At 39.6% G+C, this 21,482-nt stretch overlaps 1 protein-coding gene across 2 annotated transcripts in view; it reads left to right on the top strand.

Moving 5' to 3' along the window:
* Positions 1-21,482, top strand: part of PPP4R3B (protein phosphatase 4 regulatory subunit 3B) — a 111,265-nt gene that overhangs the window by 10,497 nt on the left and 79,286 nt on the right. For both annotated transcript variants that reach the window (XM_058278595.1, XM_058278596.1), the window contains exons 3-4: positions 3,518-3,616; positions 19,364-19,987. In XM_058278595.1, coding sequence (XP_058134578.1) covers positions 3,518-3,616; positions 19,364-19,987 — 723 coding nt within the window. The remainder of the gene's footprint in view (positions 1-3,517; positions 3,617-19,363; positions 19,988-21,482) is intronic.

Here is a 21,482-nt window from a genome sequence, read left to right as displayed (position 1 = left end):
ATATTATTCACAATTGCCAAAAGTTGGAAACAACCCAGGGATCCATCAACTGATGAATGGATAAACTAACTGGTATATTCACATAATGGACTGTTTTGCAGCTGTAAGAAGAAATGAAGTTGTGAAGCATATGACAGCATGGATGAACCTGGAGGACATTATGTTGAGCAAAGCAAGCCAGACACAAAAAGACAAATACTATATGATTGCATTACTATGAACCAAATACATTGTGTATTATATTGTATGATTCAAAAGAAAAAGATATATAATCTAGTACATTTGAGAAGTGTATGTTTTTATTCAATTGTGCTTTTTCTTTATTGTTTATATTTTCAATTATTAAATGTACAAAATAAAGTTAAAACTTTTTTTAAAAGATGGATTTATATCCACTGTCAGTTTTGGTACGCCATACCCCAAATGAATATTGATCTTGAAATGCTAACTTAATAATCATATGGAGGGAAGCGGACTTGCCCCAGTGGCTAGGGCATCCGTCTACCACATGGGAGGTCCGTGGTTCAAACCCCGGGCCTCCTTGACCCGTGTGTAGCTGGCCCATGCGCGCAAGGAGTGCCCTGCCACACAGAGGTGTCCCCATTTAGGGGAGCCCCACACGCAAGATGTGCGCCCAGTAAGGAGAGCCGCCCAGCGTGAAAAAAAGTTCAGCCTGCCCAGGAATGGCACCGCACACACGGAGAGCTGACACACAAGATGACGCAACAAAAAATTCAGATTCCCATGCCACTGACAACAACAGAAGTGGACAAAGAAGAAGATGCAGCAAATGGACACAGAGAGCAGACAACGGGGGGAGCTTGGGGGGGAACGGGAGAGAAATGAAAAATAAATCTTTTTTTAAAAATTCATATGGAGCCGTTACAGGCCATACATTTATCTTATTTGATTTTTTAAAAAAACTTTTTTGGGAAACGGACTTTGGCCCAGTGGTTAGGGCGTCCGTCTACCATATGGGAGGTCCGCGGTTCAAACCCCGGGCCTCCTTGACCCGTGTGGAGCTGGCCATGCGCAGTGCTGATGTGCGCAAGGAGTGCTGCCCCACACAAGGGTGTCCCCCGCGTAGGGGAGCCCCACGCGCAAGGAGTGCACCCGTGAGGAGAGCCGCCCAGTGTGAAAAGAAAGAGCAGCCTGCCCAGGAATGGCGCCGCCCACACTTCCCGCGCCGCTGATGACAACAGAAGCGGACAAAGAAACAAGACGCAGCAAATAGACACCAAGAACAGACAACTGGGGGAGGGGAGGAAATTAAATAAATAAATAAAAATCTTTAAAAAAAAAAAACAAAACTTTTTATTTCTGTTTTAGAGTATGTTTTATAAATTATTACTCTATTAGCATTATATTCCCGTATATAATACAATTGATTCTCGTTATTTGTGAAAGTTATGTTCTGTAAAGTTGCTGTAAACATGAATTAGCAAATAATGAACCATTGCTCCTAGGGGGATATACAGGATTAGTTTCCTGTAAGCCTCTGGTCACATTTCTGTCACCTGATCAATTCATAACCTTGTTTTTTGTGTGGTTCTGTTTAGAGACACCTTATTTAATGTATATTTAATCACTGACATTCATGGGCAACAGCACTATAACTCATACCTGTATGAAACTTAGCTAACACCTGTTTTCTCTGTAAGGCACATCATAGCTTACTTGTGATTTGGAATACTAGACAGCACTTCACTGCACTTGGGGACTATTTTAGACAGTGAAATCAACAAAAAGCCGAAAAATTTCATAGTAAATATACCATATAAAGAATACTTGTTTACACTAAGAGCTGAAACAAAAAGGGAGTGTCACCTTATTTGACTCCAGTTGGGAATGTGTGCATTGGGCGACTCAAATTTTTCCTTGTACATGTCTGTTAATGGCAAAAAAGTGCTGTGAGGATTGACTTTAAAAATAAATTTTAGTGAGTATACTAGTTTGCAAATTTGAAATCTGGATAAGAAGGATCAGCTGTACATAAGTAAATTGAGGTGTACAGCCAAAAGAAGTTTCAGAGACCACTGCTTATGAAGCTGTTCTGAGCAGAGCTCTAAAGGATGACTTAGGAACTGAGGGAGTACAGGAGCCTGAGTGGGTGCCCTAGGATTTTAACTAGGCTTTAACCAGAATAGCTGTTTTTTGTCTTTTTATACATAGGGGTTTCTAGTAAAATTTTGTAAAAAGGGCCCTAAGTTTTTTTTAAAAAGATTTTAGCACTTCTGTAAATGGTAAGGAGCTACTAAAGGTTTTTAAGCAAAGGTGGGACTTGATAAAATTTCAAAACGATGACTCTGCTGGTAAATTTCACTTTCATGAAGCCAAGTCAAGTAGAAGGTAGAACACAGGTTTCCAGCTCTTTCCTTACTGGATTACACACCAAGTAGGAAGTGTTCATTTGAGCCCAGTATTAATTAAAGGGTGTATGTTGTTTTTCATACTAGTTAGAAGTAAAAAGTGCTGAAATAGTTTTAATTTTGAAAATTTTTATTAATCTGGGCCTTGGTTTTAATTTTATGTTAATATCAGATCATAATATTTTTGTAAGTATTAGTCATAAGAATGACATAATGTATGATGTTTTATATTGTATAGATTATATTTTTAGTATTAGGCATAAATTCCATTCATGTGCATGTTTCGAGAATCAAAATTTTGACTGTATTGAACTTAATTTTGCAACCTAAAAAAAAGACTGTCCCTTTCATTTGAGTGGTTGCTTAGTGATTTTAGCATCTAAACATTTGTGTGCATGTGCTTGTTTTAATATAAATCCAAACTTGGGTTGACAACCTTTCCTGAAAGTTTAACTCACTGACTCACTGTTTGTTAGGGATATAATTGAGGACGTCCTAGGAAAGAGCTTACCTGAACCCTGGGCGCTTACTTTTCTACAACCCAGGCTCCTGAACTGTGTACCGCTTGGTAGTAGTTGTAATTAAGAGTGAGTGACTTCATTTCACCATTGTGTTGCATTCCTTAAGATTCTGAAGGCTTTCCAGATTTTTTTAAAGGTTTAACCTTAACATATTTTCAGCTTTTAGTTTACTTGCAGGCAGTTGACAGCCAGGTAAAAGGGGAGGATAGTAGGTGGTTTGTGAATGGAACAGCTGACTTTCTGGAAATAATAGGAAGTAGATGGTTGGAGTGGTTGGAATGTCTGCCTCAATTTTTGTTTGTTTTTGCATCACAGTTTTGATCACCTATAGCTAGCCATCCCATAAACATTACCTTATAACATGTGCCAGAGACTACTAATCTGTTTTAATATTCCTGGGTTTAGAAAATTGCTCGATGTCATTTTAAGTACCAAAGATACTATTGCATTGCCAATACATTACCAGAGTTTCAGAGGATAACAAAATACAGCTTTTCAATGTCAATTGATTGTTTCTGTTTTCTTGAAATATAGTTATCAGAGGACATTTGTCATTGCTGTTTTCCTGTTTTCTTGAAATACAGTTATTTCTAGTGAGATGATGTAGAAATCTTTATTTTTAAACAGGATACCTTAATTGTCTGGTCAGAAGCTGAGAACTATGATTTGGCTTTAAGCTTTCAGGAAAAAGCTGGCTGTGATGAGATCTGGGAAAAAATTTGTCAGGTAAGGTTCTTTTAATAATGTTTAACTAATGTTTGCATGGATTCCTGAAATTATTTCTTTTTACTTCAAGACCTTTAAGTGTTAGTATGTGGAGAGGAGATGTTTTAATGTGAAACTTGGGCAGCCAAGCCTGGAAATTCCTTTTATATTCTATAGAAAATTCTCGACGTATTTTTTTAAAATTGCAAGATCTTCAAACAAACCAAAAGAAGATTAAATAGTTATGCTGTAAGGCTTTTAGATTTTATATATATATATACATGCATGTATTCAGTATATATTTACTATATGAATGAATGAATAATGCAAAATGTATATATATATTCAGTCATGTCTTTCCTTAATATTTATGACTACTTTGTACCCCTCACTAATGATCAAAAGTAGTTAAGACTTCAGCTCAGAAGGAGCTTGTACTAAATCAGAATGTAGGACATGTGGTAACTGTCAGGTAACTTAAATTTTAGAGCAGTTTTAGCTATACAGGAAATTCAGGTAGATAGTACAAAGAGAGCCCCCACCCCTGGCGCATGATTTTCTCTATTACTTTTCTGTTCCAAGATTATTCCCTTCAGGCAATCACATTACATTTAGTAGTCACATCTCCTTGAGCTCCTGTTTGCTGTGACAGTTGGTAACTGGAATTTTAAATTAATCATGATGTTCACTTTCTTTGCCATTTTCTATAAATGGTATATCATTGTGTTTCAGTGGTTGTCCAGTGCATTACTATATTATATCAATTTTAGCTACTGTCATTTTCACTTATATCCAATTATATCAGCTTTTTTAAAAAGTAATTCCTTTTTTTTTTTTTAAAGATTTATTTTTTTATTTCTCTCCCCTTCCTCCCCCTGCCCCCTTGTCTCTTCTCTGTGTCTATTTGCTGTGTCTTCTTTGTCCGCTTCTATTGTTGTCAGCGGCACGGGAATCTGTGTTTCTTTTTGTTGCGTCATCTTGTTGTGTCAGCTCTCCGTGTGTGTGGTGCCATTCCTGGGCAGGCTACACTTTCTTTTGCACTGGGTGGCTCTCCTTACAGGGCGCACTCCTTGCGCATGGTGACACCCCCGCGTGGCAGGGCACTCCTTGCGCACATCAGCACTGGGCATGGGCCAGCTCCACACGGTTCAAGGAGGCCCGGGGTTTGAACCGCGGACCTCCCATGTGGTAGACAGACGCCCTAACCACTGGGCCAAGTCCGCTTCCCTTAAATAATTCTTAACACTGAAACTTCTAGAGGTAGTTTTATCTATCTACCCACGGTCATTTTATTTTTCGTGGGCCTCCCAATAACAGCCACATAGTGTAATAAAGTGGTTCAAGAACGTGTACTGTGACTCTTCCCGTTCCCATAGCACTTATCTGACACCTAGGCCCTGGATCACTATTCTAAACTTAACTGAGACTTAAACGGTCTTTTTTTCCATAATACGCTTTTTTGTGTTTAATATTTTAATTTATTGTTTTGATGGTTTTTTCTTTCCTACCTCACATCCTACTATACATTATGTATTGCTGGTCCATTACTTATATACAGTAATAGATAAAAAGAATTGGTGAGCAATTGAAAACACTAGTAAGTATGATTTTACTTTAATTCATGATTTACCTAAAATAAAATCCAAATTGTTTTGTTACTGTGTTGCCATTCAGGTTTGTCTGTTTTTAAACATATGGGTGGTGATGGTCCTAATTTTTACCCTTTTTTCCCATATGCTCTCTAAGTATTTATAATGAATTTTATGTGGGCAGAGTTTTCTGTTGAGCAAAATTTAAGTGAAGACTTTTAAATGATCTTTCTTTTGGACTGAGACATATAATATGAACTCAGCAAATACTTCTCTTCTGTTCCTGACTCATTAAACTTGGATCATGTAGTCTTCCATCAAACAGAAGAAAAGCTGGGCCATGAAAATAATAAAAGCATATTAAAGAATGTACGGTTTTAAAAATCACTAATTTATAGACAGGAAAAAAGAGATAACTTTATGGTAATATTTGTTAAAATGTTAACAACAGTATTCAAAACAGTGTTATTAGATAAATCTTATTACAAATTCTTGAAAAGTGTTTTATTTTGTGTTTTCCTTCCTCTGCCTAATGCTAGCATAGTAACTGACATGTCATTCATGTGTTCGGTATATAATTACTGAATGAATGAATACAGCAAAAAATAAACATCTCAACTTATTTATAACCTAGGTGTAGATTTACATATCTGATAGAACATATATTTTTCAGTGACCAGTGTATTAGATTATACCTCTGCCCTACTAGGTACTAGGTACTAGGGCTGGGGATTGAACCTGGGACTTTGTATATAAGAAGCTGGCACTCAACCACTGAAACCACATTGGCTCCCCTGAGTTGGTTTTTTTTTTTATCCCCCCCCCCCACTTGCTATCTGCTCTCTGTTTTCATTCACTGTGCATTCTTCTGTGTGTCTGTATTTAGTTTTTATTTATTCCCCACCTCTTGCGGCTTGCTTGCTCTTTGTGTCCATTCCTGTGTGCTTTTCTGTGTTTTTACTTGTCTCCCTTTTTGTTGTGTCACCTTGCTGAGTCAGCTCTCCACGGTGCTTCCGGGCTGGGTGGCACTCCACATTATGCGAGCCTGCCTTCACAAGGAAGCCCCAGGACGTGACCCCAGGGCTTCCCATATGGTAACCAGGAGCCCCACTGATTGAGCCACAGCCGCTTTCCTGAGTTGTTTTTTTTGTTTGCTTGTTTTTTGTTTTGTTTTGTTTTTTTTAGGAGGCACCAGTAGCTGTACCTGGGACCTCCCATGTGGGAAGCAGGTACTTAATTGCTTGAGCCATATTTGCTCCCCATATATTCTTTTTTTTTTTTTAATACTTTATTGTTTAAAGAAACTTAGATTACATAAATGTTACACAAAAAAATGTAGGGGATTCCCATATGCCCCACTCCCTAGCTCTCCCACATTTTCCCACATCAGCAACATCCTTCATTAGTATGGTACGTTTGCTACAATTGATAAACACATCTTGGAGCATTGCTACTAAGCAGTGATTATAGTTTACATTGTAGTTTACACTCCTGTACATTTTTGCAAGTTATTACAAGATATACAGTGGCCCGAATCTGTCATTGCAATGTCATTCAGGGTAATTCCCAAGTCCTGAAAATGCCCCCAAATTACACCAATTTTTCTCTCTCCCTCCCCGCAGAACCTCCAATGGCCACTAACTCCACATCCATCATAAAAGCTCTTCCATTGCTAGGATCACAAGTCTACAATAAAATGACTATTAAGTCTACTGTTGTCCATGGTCCATTACCCAGTCCTGAGGATTATGGGATGGTGATGCCCACGCCACCTCTAATTCAGAGGGGGCTTAGATCCCATGGGCAGGTGGATGGGACTTTCTTGGCTTGCAGTTGTAGACTCTCTCTATTCCTTGAGATGGTCGTTGTCAGTCATCTCCTTTTTAGTTGTCCTGGGTGAGTCCAATGAACTGAAGAGTAGGTGTTGCAAGTCTCTTGAGATTCAGGGCCCAACTGGCACATGGACAGCCCAAAGTTTAAGTCTCTTGGACATACAGCTGTCAACCCTAGTACTAATTATAGGTTCAAATAGAGGGGCAGCAGAGCCATATGTAGGTAAAACACAACTGAGTCCAACTCAGTCACACTGGGGAGCATAAATTCCAAAGTAGGGAACACTGGCAGAGTATCAAACTCCTGAGCTATGTGCCCTGCCTATAGTGCCTGGGTGTCTCCAGAGCCCTGAGGAGCCCCATTATTTGTGGTAATATTTACTTTCGCAGTCAGTGAGTTCCTGCAGAGACATGCATAAGTGTAACCTGTGAAATGAACTCCTGACTGACTTTGAAGTCTCTTAGCCATAGAAACTCATTTGTCTTTACCCTTTCCCCCTTTTGGTCAAGGTCTTTTTCCAGTTGCATTGCTAGTTGGTACTTGGTAATAATCCCTCAGTGCCAGGAAGGCTCATCCCCGGGAGTCATGTCCCACTCTGGGGGGAAGGTAGTGCATTTATATGCTGAGTTTTGGCTTAGAAAGAGGTCATGTTTGAGCAACAAGGAGGCTCTCAGGAGGTAATGCTTAGGCACCCTATAATACTATGCCCATAGATTCTTAAAAGACTTCATACATTTGTCTTCAAAATTTTATTTCATACTGTTTCCACCATGCAGTTTAGGAGGTCCCTGGACACCCTCAGATTCAATACTTTGCTAGAAGGATTCACAGAGCTCAGCAAAGCTGCTATACTCACAGTTATAGTTTATTACAGCAGGAGGATACAGATTATAAAACAGCAACAGGAAAAAGCTTATAAGTCAGGGTCCAGAAGAGTTCCAGGTGTGAGCTTCCAGTTGAGTCTTCCATACAAGTGCTTGCTTTTCTAAACAACGTGTGGCAACTGCATGGAGTATTGCCAGCTAGGAAAAATTCACCTCATCTTTGGTATCCAGGGTTTTTTGGGGGGGTTGGTCATATACTATATAGTTTAACGTGGAAACTTGATGATAACCTAAGTCCAGGTCTTCTAAAAGCCAGTCATTTTATATCGAGATTACATCCTGCGGAGGATTTTGTTCAATCTCCCACTACATTAGATCGTTAATATCTGTATTTTAAGACCTTTTTATATGAGATTGTTGAATCTCGCCATTGTTATGCCAATGTTGTATCGTGTCGCAATTTGGTAATAGACGTTGCCTGAAAAATAAGAGTCAAGATATACTGGCACATTACTAGAGTCCCACTTAGTCATTAATAATTAGTCTAGTTCATCATCATATTGTGTGAACAAAAAATGTCTCTCAGATTCGCAGGTTTCCGTTTGCCCTGATCAAGTTCAAGAGCTGGGGAGGTCTTGGCAAACATTTGGTTTCAGCCTTCTAGGCATCTGGTATAATTGAGCTAAGAGACTGTCATCTCTGGCTCTGAGTTCTTGGGGAACCAATGTACTATTTGATTTCCCTAATATTTGATTACCCACTTATTCATTATTTTGCCCACAGCTACTATTTCTTTCCATTTGATATTGATTTTGACCTAAAATTTTCCACCTTTGGAAAGGATATTGGGTATGGTCACTATGCTGGTCCAGATTTCCAGCAGCAGTACTTGTTAAGCAAGTACTTCCCGCTTGGTCCACTCCCATTCATAGAGGGCGGAGTTACATAGGTATAGAACTTGTAGGCAGAATAGTTGGATTCACTGCCCACCCAAATTTTACCAGGTGGAATAAAGGCGCAGTCTTTATTCATAATCTCAAGAATTCTGACATAAAGGTTTTAAAGGTAAAATTAGTTTCTTGCTTGAGATCATTCCTGCTTCTGACATCCACAGTTGAGCCCTGTTCTTGGGACTGTTGCATCAGATTGGCAAAAAAGGAAAGGTGAGGTGATGTGAGGAAGCACTAGCATCCTCCCCTGACCCCTCTTGTCCAGATCCCCCAGAAAAGTGGAGGAATCTAGTGGGGACCTTCCCTTGTTCCTCTGCGTGTTGTATGTGAGTACATGCCCGTGTAGGAGTGTAAGCCAAAGCTTCATGCCTCTATCTCTCCCTGTGTTTTAGACAATTATTTCAATTGCCTCTTCCAATTTTCTGGCAAACTACTTCTCTGAGGATTTTATGCAATGTGATTTATCCACTTGAAGTGATATCTCTTTGCCCATGACTGGACACTGTGGGCTGTAAAATATGCTCCTTGGTGTGAATAAATGTAGCATTTTTTGTTTTAGTCTTTGTATAATATCCTGAGCTTTTGCATCTACCACTGGGCATACAAAGCCTAGCCTAGAATAAGTATTTTTGTCAGGACCCATTTATAGTGTCCTCAGGCTATCAGTATCAGTCTGACTTGCCACCTATATATGGAGCCTTTCCCCTAAGAGATCTGCCTCCTAGCATCCTACTGCCTCTGTGTCTGTTGCTTTCAAACAGAACAGTATTTGTCAACATTTTGTGCTTCAGAGAGTTCAAGAGAAATATGTTGATAATCATCTCGTCTCTGCACAGCTGCAGCTTCTCCAGATTTATTCATTTCATGGACCCAGGTGGCCAGTTCAAGCAGGGGCACTGGGATATCTACTTGCTGGATTCAGTCACCTCTTTCTGGGAGAGGGTAAATCTGATGGTCATGGACATGCCCTCCTTTAACATGCCCTTTAAATGCCCATAGTGATTTCCCTAGGGCCTTGCTCCATATGAGCATCTCTCTAATAGTCAGTTTTCCATTGTCCATCTTCCTGGCCCTGGCCAGGCCATTAACCATTACCCATGAGTTAGTAAAAATCCAAACGCAGGGGGAAACACGTCATTGTTTTTATCTTCTTTAGTCAGAGTTTTTACACCAATCTTAGTGCAGTGGCCTTCCAAACAGGATGCTGTCAGTTCATTTTGGAACTGCTTTCCATAAACCGATCAGTTCTTAGTTAGGCAGTAGAGGAGTATTCATAAGGTACCATCCATGTAGTCATAGGATTCTTCAGTTCCTGAGGTGGTTCCAAAGTCAGCCCTAGGGGAAAAGAGACTACCTTGTCATGAATATGATGAGAACCACCTTGCATTCCTCTGATATTAGGTTCCATATTTCCATTTTATTATGGAATTCTTCTGGGCACTTAATTCCATATTAGGGTGTTTGTCCAACATCATCCAAAACCTTATGAGCATATCAGGTTCCAGGATTATTTTATGCCCTTCAGTCATAGGGGCAGTATCAATTAAAGCCCAATTGCAAGTTATTAGTGGTCTCTCAAAAGGATATTTTAGGTCAGAAAACCCAATGGTAGCCACTGGGTGTTACTCACAGGTTTTTATCATACGCGCCACACAGGGCTACGGTCCAGAGAATTTTCTGGTATGGACACTCTAGCTTCTCACTAATTAATTAAAGTGGTGCTCTCTTTTTATCTGCCAAGCAGCCCCTGTTTCAGATTAACCTTGTGGGCTCAGGCAGTTCTTTTTGGTTCCTGTTTAACATGTACAATCAGTATTGGCTGGAGGGAATTTACATGCATACTACTTTACAATACTAGGTAGGGAAAGTGTTAATCAGTCATAATATCCATTCTCATAATTCATTCAGATAAAGGAGATACCACTTCACATAGAGTCCATTCAGGTATTCCAAGTTCCATCCATACTTTCACCTTTTTTTTTTTTTAAAGATTTGTTTATTTTAATTTATTTCTCTTCCCTTCCACCCTCCCCCCCGTTGTCTGCTCTCTGTGTCCATTCACTGTGTGTTCTGTGTCTGCTTGCATTCTTGTCAGGCAGCACCGGGAATCTGACTCTTTTGTGTCATCTTGCTGCATAGCTCCCATGTATGCGGCACTACTCCTGGGCGGGCTGCGCTTTTTTTTCATGCAGGGCAGCTCTCCTGGTGGACAAACTCCTTGCATGTGGGGGCACCCCTATGGGGGGCCCCCCACTGCGTGGCATTGGCATTCCTTGTTTGCGGTAGCACTGTGTGTGGGCCAGCTCACCATACGGGCCAGGAGGCCCTGGGTATGTGGTAGGCAGACCTGTCAGTTGGGCCATGTCTGCTTACCCACACTTTAACCTTGATCCCATTAACCATTGCTTCCTCGTATCCTCCCATTCTAACTGTGGCCTCTATTAGGATTTTGCAAACAAATTTTAGAATCATAGTGTATTGGGCCACTATGTCAAGGAGTCCCAGCAAAGTTTCTCTCTACCTCCTGGTCATTTTACCCACACATATGCATATGGTCTCCAGCTGGGGGTTAGTCAGTAGTTATGTGATTAGTATGTGGGACCATTGCCTCTCCAAACCCCTTCCCCCTCATGTGATTCAAGGTCAAGTTTCTCATTGTCACCTTTGCCTTCCAGTTAATTCCTCTAAACTAAGATAAATAAAGAAGATATTGCCAACTCCTTCAATGTTGGGGGACTAGCAGGGGCTTCAATTGACCATTGATCCACCTAACCTCCAGTAGTGTTACCTTGACTTTTGCTTTCACCCCATCAATATGTACTTTATTCATCCATTTCTTAATTATTGATGAGTCAGTTATTAAGAAATGAAATTTCTTTCTCTGTTTTAGCATAGTTTTCCCCATTGATAGTGTGCCTGAGGGTAACAGATTTAGCTAAGACTAACTGAAATCACATTTGGCCCACCATGAGGATCTGTCCTATCAGTCTCCTTTATTTTCATCTTTGCTATTACTGATAACAATAACCAAAAGATTGTATATTTAGTGTGCTTATTGTTATTTTGCAATTCCTTATATATCCAGTGAACCAGCTCCTCACAAATTGGATCTCTTATTTCTAAACTTTGTTGGAACTTATATCTCCGGTAGAACCGATCATGGCCCAGCCACAATTCCGCACGATGGGTGACCCAGCAGACATCCAGGAATCAAAGGTTCATCCTCCCTTTCAGTTCATCCTTCCTTTCTCCATGTTTCAGTGAATCAGGGTCTTTCTAGGGAATCCTGCTTTTTATGCCATCTCCGTGCACCTCTCTAAGACCTTTCTCAGGTTCAGTACTTTGCTAGAAGGATTCTTAGAATTCAGCAAATCTGTTAAACTCATGGTTGTGATTTATTACTATGAAATGACGCAGTTAAGATCAGCAATGGGAAAAGGAGTATAGGTAAGGGACTAGAGTTTCAGGCATGAGCTTCCTGTTGTCCTGTCTAAATGGAATCTTGCAGACAGCATTTACTCTTCCTAGCAATTATGTGTGCCAAAATACTGAGTATTGCCAGCCAAGGAAGCTCACCAGAGCCTTAATATCCAGAGCTTTTATTCTTATTATTTTTAAATTTTTTAAAAATTAGGGCTTTTTATTGGGGGTTCATCACGTAAGCATGGCTGCCTGTCTACCTGGCTGACCTTAGTCTCCAGCCCCTCCATAGGTCAGTCTAATGCCATGTGGCCCTGTTCCCTTTCCATAAACCACATTGTTAGCATAGACTATCTGGAATGGCCCAAGGTCCTCAGGGGTAAACAAAGACACTCATCAGGCAGGATATGTCAGATGCTTACAGGTAACCTCTTAGGAGTATAACCCAGTTCTCTACTTTTAAGATCTGTGCAGTTGCTGAATGTACATTAATTTAATACTCCTAACTACTACATGGTGTTTCACTGGCTCATCCGTCATGTTTTACTTTTCAATTCTGGGAGGTCATTGTTGACTTTTGAAAGAACAATTTGAATGCCAGTAAAAGTCATATTACTTAGTCATTTCTTAGCCTTTTGAAATGAGAAAAATAGAACAAAGAAAGCTCCTCTCTGGAAAAGTTTGACAGTTCAGAGAGCAAAAAGCATCTTTAGGGGAATAGATAGAACAGAAGGAACCATTGATGAGGGAGAAATTTTAAAGAACAAGAGCAAAGATAATTGATACATATTGTGCTTTTAGAAAGCAAAAGGGCAAAAGTACATAAAAGTAGTGACATTTTCTTTGAAACAAATGAAGGAAATGGGTGAAGTTGTGAAATGGAAAAGGGATGTTGGCAGGAGTTCTGTACTAGTGACCTTTTTTTTCCCCAAAGGAAGCTTTATTATTTTCTGAGACTAAAGGGAATGATAATTGTTTTGAAAAGGTAAAAAGAAATTCTATCTTAAAGGATAGAATGGGAGGTTAATTGGGTATGAAAATAAGAATTTTCAATTGAGTATCGTACTAATAGTGTGGATTTGTTGGGAAATCCATTCAGCACAGTTAGTTTGCTGAAAAATGTTAAGGTCAGGTAATGTTGTAATAACAAAATCCTAATATTTCAGTGGCTTATCACAGCAAAAGTTTATTCGTCTCTAATGCTATTTGACCAGTAACATGCAGAGTTGGAGATAAAGTGGCTTTGAGGTCAGTGCCGCTCAGGGATGTAGCCTGATAGAAATTCATTTTAACATCTCTAAGATCACATTACTGAGCAAAGTTGTAGTGGGGTGGGGTTTCTCTGCCTGATGGCCTCAAATGACAATTCCTGAGACACCAGGGTTTCAAAGAAAGTTTATTGCTAAGCGCAAAGCAGGAGATCAGATGGTTTATCTGCCTAAAAATCTGTCTCCCACCAGTCTAAGTTTAGGGTTTTTTCAGAGATCTGAACAAGGAAAGATGGAGTTGTTACCATTACAATAGCAAGTACAGTTATCCCTTCCACAGGATGGGGGTTAAGAGTTGGTGTGCTTGTACACACGTACACACACACCATGATCAGGAAAATCAGAATCAGCATAAAAGTTTGGCCCTCCCTTCATACAAGAGAAAAAGTTGGAATTTTTTTTTTTCTTTTATGGGGTGTTTATAATACCTTATTGTAAAATTTGGGTAAAGTATTTGATCATAAGCTATATGTTGGTCAATATTAAGTAAAAATACTATATGAAAAATATGAAAACTATAAAATATGAAAATTTTTGAAAAGTTAAACAAATTTGAGGAGAATAATACTGAACATTCTGCATGTATAACAAAAGACATTAAAAGAAAATAACCTGAAATTCCCTAAATTCTTTGTGTCATCTGCTGGCCTTTATGTGTTATCTGTGGCTTCCGCACAACTCTCAAAAAATTCCCATTTAATTTCTTATGCCGACCTGTGAGATATTGAAATTGCGATGGGGAAGTTGCAATGTGGAAGGGATAACTGTATAAGCAAGGGCTGAGACTAGGCTAAAATAACCGTTATAATAGCAAGTATAAGCACTGTGATCAGGAATGAAAATTATAAGGTTATATAGTTGTGTTGTTTTTTTTTAATGATGGCACATCATCTATTAAATGATTCTCTTTTTTTAAAAAAATCAATTTTTTTGGTACATATTAATAAAGTATACAGTCCATCTAAAGTGTACAGTCAGTGGTTTTCGGCTTAATCACATAGTTGTGTTCATCACTTCAATCATTAAAGGTTATATAATTTACAATCATTATCAAAGATCAAGGCATCTGGGCTCTAGTTCAGGAAGTTTCAGTAATTTCAGGTATATCTGCAATATACTGGAAAGAAAAAAATTAGCCACTATATAATGATTCAGTAATCATAATCATTTGTTAAATAACCTCATAGTTATAATCACTGCAAAGTCTGCAAAGTGGGAAGTAAGGTGGCAAATTAGAGCACTGGTTTTTTTTATTTTGAAGCAGGTGCTCAACCACTGAGCTACACCTGCTCCCCAGTGATAGTTGTTTTTTTGTTTTTTGTTTTTAAGATTTATTTTATTTGTTTCTCTGCCCTTCCTCCCTGTTCTCTGCTCTCTGGGTCCATTCACTGTGTGTTGTTCTGGGTCCTTGCATTATCTGGCAGCACTGGGAAACTGCGTATCTTTTTTTTTGTTGCGTCATCTTGCTGTGTCAGCTGTGTGCGTGTGTGTGTGTGTGTGTGTGGTGCCATTCCTGGGTGGGCTGCACTTTTTTCACTCTGGGCGGCTCTCCTTACAGGGCCCTTGCCTTGCGTGTGGGGCACCCATACGTGGGGAGCCCCTGTGTGGCATGGCACTCCTTGTGCGTGGCAGCACTGTGCATGGACCAGCTTACCATGCAGGTCAGGAGGCCCTGGAGATCGAACCCTGGACCTTCCATATGGTAGATGGACGCTCTATCAGTTGAGCCAGGTCTGCCTCCCAAGAGTTGGTTTTTTGTTTGTTTGTTTTTAGGAGGTACTGGGAATTAAACCCAGGACCTCATACATGGGAAGCAGGTGTTCAACCAATTGAGCTACATCTGCTCCCCAGAGCACTGGGTTGTTTTTTTTAGTTAATTTTTAAATTTATTCCCCTCCCCCCATGGTTCTCTTTGTCTCTCTGCTCATTGCTCACCTTCTCCAGGAGACACTGGGAACTGAACCCAGGACCTCCCTCATGGGAGGTAAATGCCCAGCAGCCTGAGCTACACCCACTTCCTGCGGACTGTGGTGTCTGCTGGCATGTGGCATCTGGTTGTTTAGGCTTCTGCTCATTGTGGCAGGGTGTGGCGTCTGGCTCTTGTTATGGTGGGTGTGAGCGTCTACTTGTCTTCTTTAGGAGGCAGTGGACCGAACTGAGGACTTCCCATGTGGTAGGCAGATGCCCAAGCCACATCTGCTTCCCTAGAGCACTGGTTTTTAAAAGTTCTCAGAAGTTACACATGTCACATTTGCTCACATTTCATTGGCCAAAGCAAGTCAGAAAGCTACGTGTAACTTCAAGGAGGCAAAGAATTCATGTGCTTCAAAGGAAGAGAACCAGAATTACTTGGTGGATAACTCTAATGACATCCAGATGGATATTTGGGTTTATCTGGGATTGACATTGGAAGTTAAGCTCCAGGAAGCTTGTGAGAATTAATACTAGATAACACAGAAATAAGCATGTTCTAACCTAGTAAATGCTTCTGGAGCTATGCTTTTATTATTCTTAGATATATACAAATTATATTCCTTTGAAGTGTAATTTAACTCATCTGATTTAATCTTTCTTTATAATCTCTGATTCTTCTTCCTCATTCCTCCCCTACACACACACATATGCACGCACGCAGTCATGCACACCCATCTCTACATCTCTTTTCTCATGGTACTGTCATAGAGTCCTCTGGCTATAAGTTGCCTTTATACCAAATCTCTACCATTTGTCCTATTCTTCCTGAGTAGTTTGCACACAGATTTACCTGGTAACTGGATATTCAGACTCCTCAAGCTTAATGAAATAGAATCAGTCATTCTTACTCCATGTTCCAATTTCTTTTTCTTTTTTTATAAATTCCCCCCCCCCCCCGCCGCCCATGGCTTTTTTGCATACTGTCTGCTCTCTGTGTCCATTCGCTGTGTGCTCTTCTGTGGGTTTTTTGTTGTTGTTATTGTTGCATCACCTTGCTGAGTCGGCTCTCCACTGCGCTTGCGGGCTGGGTGGTGGTTGCAGGCCGGGTGGCTCTCCGCAGCATGCGGGCTAGCCTGCTTCACAAGGAGGCCCTGGGACACAAATCCAGGGACTCTCATATGATAGACGGGAGCCCAACTGACTGAGCCACAGCCTCTTCCCCCCAATTTCTTTTAAAGGAGCCACAGGTTTAAAACTGTAGGCTTATTTGTTGGGTGTTTTTTTTTGTTTTTTTTGTTTTGTTTTTCTGTATATATATGTGATCCTTCCTTTTGTGCCTATCCTCTGTCTCATCCTCTTTCCCCATTATCCAAATTTACTTGTTTGTATAGACTTAAAAACCTTAATTAGTTTATATCCACAAATCTATTCCATACAACTGATGCCAGATTAATTTTTTTTTTAACTACTTCCTTTTTTATTTCCCCTCTTCCCCTCCTCCTGCCCTGCTGTTTTTGCTGTCTGTGTTGTTTCCCTTCTCATTTTCTCTCTAGGATTCACTGGGATTCAATCTCTGATGGGGAGGGAGATTCCCTGTCAGTAGCACCACCTCAGTTCCTGGTTTCTGCTGTGCTTCACCTTGACTCTCCCCTTGTATGTCTTTTGATGAGTCATCATCTTGCTACATGACTCACTTGCACGGGTACTTGCTCACAACGCGGGCACTGACTGACAACATGGGCACTTTACACAGACACTGGCATGCCATGCAGGCATGCTTTCTTTCTCTTTTTTTGTTTAAAGATTTATTTATTTATCCCCCCCCCCCCCCCCCCCGCACTGTTTGTCTGTTCTCTGTGTCTGTTTGCTGCGTTGTCTTGGTCCGCTTCTGTTGTCAGCGACATGGAAATCTGTGTTTCTTTTGGTTGCGTCATCTTGTTGTGTTAGCTCTTCAAGTGTGCGGCACCATTCCTGGGCAGGCTGCACTTTCTTTCACACTGGGTGGCTCTCCTTATGGGGCGCACTCCTTGCGCGTGGGGCTCTCCTACGCGGAGGACACCCCTGCATGGCACGGCACTCCTCACGCGCATCAGCACTGTGCGTGGGCCAGCTCCGCATGGGTCAAGGAGGCCTGGGGTTTGAACCACTGACCTCCCATGTGGTAGACAGATGCCCTAACCACTGGGCCAAGTCCGCCGCCGCTTTCTCTTCTTTTTCAACAGGAGGGCCCAGGAATTGATTCCAGGTCCTTCCATATGGTAGGCAGAAGCTCTATCACTTGAGCCACATCCACTTCCCAGCCAGATTAATTTTTAAAGGACACTTCTGCACATATCACTGGCCTGCCCAAGAACTGTCAGTGAGATTCTATGATCTGGCCTCAGTCTGCTTTTCCAGTTTGGCTGTTTGTTATATGTATATTGCATTTTTTTCTGTCTCTAATTGTTCTACAGTAATTTATCCTTCGTCTCTTAATCCATCTTTGAAGGTTCACTTAAAATCTCACATGCTACTGCTTTTATGAATCTTATATTGGTTACTCTCCCCTCTTCCCCCCAAAGTGGGAAGGAATGTCCCCTTCTCTTAATTCCTGTTGCTTTTTATCTAAACTGTTCTTGTGACATTGTTACTTATACTTTCTCTTATATTTCCATGTTAATGTCCCTAAACCCTTTTTTTATGTGTTGTTTGGTAGATTTGGAAATTAGTGGAACTTTTTTTCCTCAGGATATTTGTACTATTGTGTTTGGAATTAGAAAATTTATGAAGAGTAAAGTTCTGAACGTTTTTGTTGATGAATAGTGTAGTTCATTTTAGAAAAACTTATGCTAGCTATTCTTCTCTTTAAATTGTCAGTCTGAGTTATAAAATATTTCTGTATTCATTATGACATGATTTTTATCTACATCTTAGAACTTGGAGACTTTAATCTCAGATATTAAATGAAGGCCAAGCGTTTTTAAAGTGAATTTCAAAAATTGTTTGGGGAAAATCTTATTTTCTTACTGTTGAGTATATGCTGAGATTTTAGTTTTCTTTGAACTCAGTAGTGTCTGTGTCAGGCCAATGTGATGGTGTGATATATTGCTTTAAGAGTCACACTTCGGGAAGCAGATGTGGCTCAAGCAGTTGGGCTCCCATCTGCCATACAGGAGGTCCAGGATTTGATGCCCGGGGCCTCCTGGTGAAGGTGAGCTGGCCCATGTGGTGAGGTGGCCCACGTGGAGTGTTGGCCCGCATGGAGTGCTGACTTGTGCAGGGTATTGCCCTGCGCAGGAGTGCTGCCCTGTGTAGGAGTGCTGACCTATGTTGAGAGCTGGTGCAGCAAGGTGATGCAACAAAAAGAAACACAGAAAAGAGATAATAAGAGACGCAGCAGATCAGGAAGCTGAGGTGGTGCAAGAGAATGATTTCCTGTCTCCCATTCCGGAAGGTCCCACCTAATGAGAATACGGGCAGACACAGAAGAACACACAGCTAATGGGCACAGAGAGCAAACAACGGGGTGGGAGGGAATAAATAAATAAATAAATCTTTTTTAAAAAGTCACACTTAATGGTTTTGGAGATGAGCAGAAGAGTTAAAATGTACTGTGAAATTACTAGATATAGTGAAATTATTAAACATATTTATAGCTATACAATTTAACATCACATCTATTAACAGTTGAAATATTCAGGTTTTAGGGTTCAGAATTAATCTTAATTTTTAGGTTGGAAAATTTAGAAGTGAATGGACCTGCAGACAGTAATTTAGATTCAAATAATTGAGTTAGAAAGCTTATAACTCAATTATAAATAAACTTAATACTAAAAATATATGCATATCTGCTAGACTTCACTTTTAATCAACAATGACTGTATTCTTTACAAGGTATTTTTTACTTAAGTTCATTGATGAATGATTTGATTTATAGAATTTTGAATTATTTTTTATTTTAAGGTAACCAGCTATGCTTGGGTATTTTTAGGTTCAAGGTAAGGATCCATCAGTGGAAGTCACACAGGACCTCATTGATGAATCAGAAGAAGAACGATTTGAAGAAATGCCTGAAACCAGCCATCTGATTGACCTGCCCACATGTGAACTCAATAAACTTGAAGAGATTGCTGACTTGGTTACCTCGGTTCTCTCCTCACCGATCCGTAGGGAAAAGCTGGCTCTGGCCTTGGAAAACGAAGGCTATATTAAAAAACTACTGCAGCTGTTCCAAGCATGTGAGAATCTAGAAAACACTGAAGGCTTACACCATTTGTATGAAATTATTAGAGGAATCTTATTCCTAAATAAAGCAACTCTGTTTGAGGTAATGTTTTCTGACGAGTGTATTATGGATGTCGTGGGATGTCTTGAATACGATCCTGCTTTGACTCAACCAAAAAGGCATAGGGAATTCTTGACCAAAACTGCAAAGTTTAAGGAAGTTATACCAATAACAGACTCTGAACTAAGGCAAAAAATACATCAGACGTATAGGGTGCAGTATATTCAGGACATCATTTTACCTACACCATCTGTTTTTGAAGAGAATTTTCTTTCTACTCTTACGTCCTTTATTTTCTTCAACAAAGTTGAGATAGTCAGCATGTTGCAGGTAAGTTAACTTAGGTATTCTTGAAAATTCCATTTTGAGATATTTAATTCACTTAGTAGGTCCAGCTGGTGTTCATCCTCTCTCACATTTTCTTGAAAGTTCTTTTGATTTATTGCCAAGAATAGAAAACAATTTTATCTTGCGATTTGTTTTTTGTTTTTGTTTTTGTTTTTTGTCTTGTGGTTTTATGAAGGAGAATCATTTTGTAATATGTTATTTGGATTTTAAGTGTTCTATGATGCAGCTATTTTTAAAAAGTGTATTTTATTCCATTTTGTGAAGCCCAGCTATTGGTAGGCAGAATGTATAAGTTTGTGTGCTTAAAGCTTCCCAAGTAATTCAGATGTGCAGTCAAGATTGAGAAACACTTATTAGTTGTCAGAGAGTGATAATTAGGTTTTTTGCTATGTGAAACTGAGTAACTCAACTCAAGTATCTCTGAGTTGTAAAATAGGAGTTTATAACATTTATCATTATACCCTAACGGTATATAATCATGCAAGGGTTTCTCTTTTCCAACTGCATGTCAGTGTGAGACTGCATTTTCTTCATATGCTTCAACTTAATACAGTTGCTACAGATTGGATGCAGAAGGTATGAGAATCAAGCTGTCTTCTGTTAAGCCAAGCATTAAAGAGATGGGCAGCCTAATGTTCCAACTACAGTCTTTAGGAGCCTGAATGTTTGATTACGTTTTCATAGCTGCTTACTGTTGCCCATCTTAAAATTCAGCAAGACATCTGCCAGGGTTATCACTATTTAAAAGTAATTTTGATTGATCATTTTAGATTATGCTTGTTGTTTAATTGATGTTATTATTGAACTTTGGTGTTAGTAAAATTTCTAGGGTAGCATTTTACAAATAAACATTTGTTTAATATATATAAAAAAAGAAATGGGCAAAAATGTAAAACAAGGCCACTCTTAACTAAATTTTAAAAATTTTGGATTTTCTTCATAAAATTTTTGATGAATTAGATATTTTTAAATGTGTCTTTCAGTTTCGACTCTGGTAAGTAAACATTGCCAGACACTTAGCCACATATTAAAAGCTCTTTGGGGGTCAGTAATTTTTTTCTTTTTTGTTTTTCTTTTTTAAGAGTGTATCATGAATGTCTTGCTTAGGATGTCTTGAATTGTAATCCTGCTTTGACATAAGAGTTTAAAAATTATTCTGAAACCAAAAACTTGAGAATCTCTGACTTAAGTACTTAGCTATGAGATCCCATTTATGGCACTTCCAGCCAAAATTCACCTTTCTATTATTGATACTTTATTTTTTCTATAGGATTTACTCCTCCACTTCTTTCTTTCACCTAGAAATATTTTGTTACTAGAAGTGCAGGGGAAGTTAGACCTACATATTTGTGATACATGAGACCTGTTTTTTAAAACCATACTATACAAACCAGGTGCCATCTCACTTGTGGGGAAAAAAAACATTGATAGGGCTGCAGATGTAGCTCAAGTGGTTGAGCACCTGTTCCCAGGTATG

Source organism: Dasypus novemcinctus, chromosome 17 (assembly GCF_030445035.2).
Source record: "Dasypus novemcinctus isolate mDasNov1 chromosome 17, mDasNov1.1.hap2, whole genome shotgun sequence".
NCBI lineage: Eukaryota > Metazoa > Chordata > Mammalia > Cingulata > Dasypodidae > Dasypus > Dasypus novemcinctus.
The sequence above is the reverse complement of the archived record's forward strand: the minus strand, read 5'-3'. Positions and strand labels throughout refer to the sequence as shown.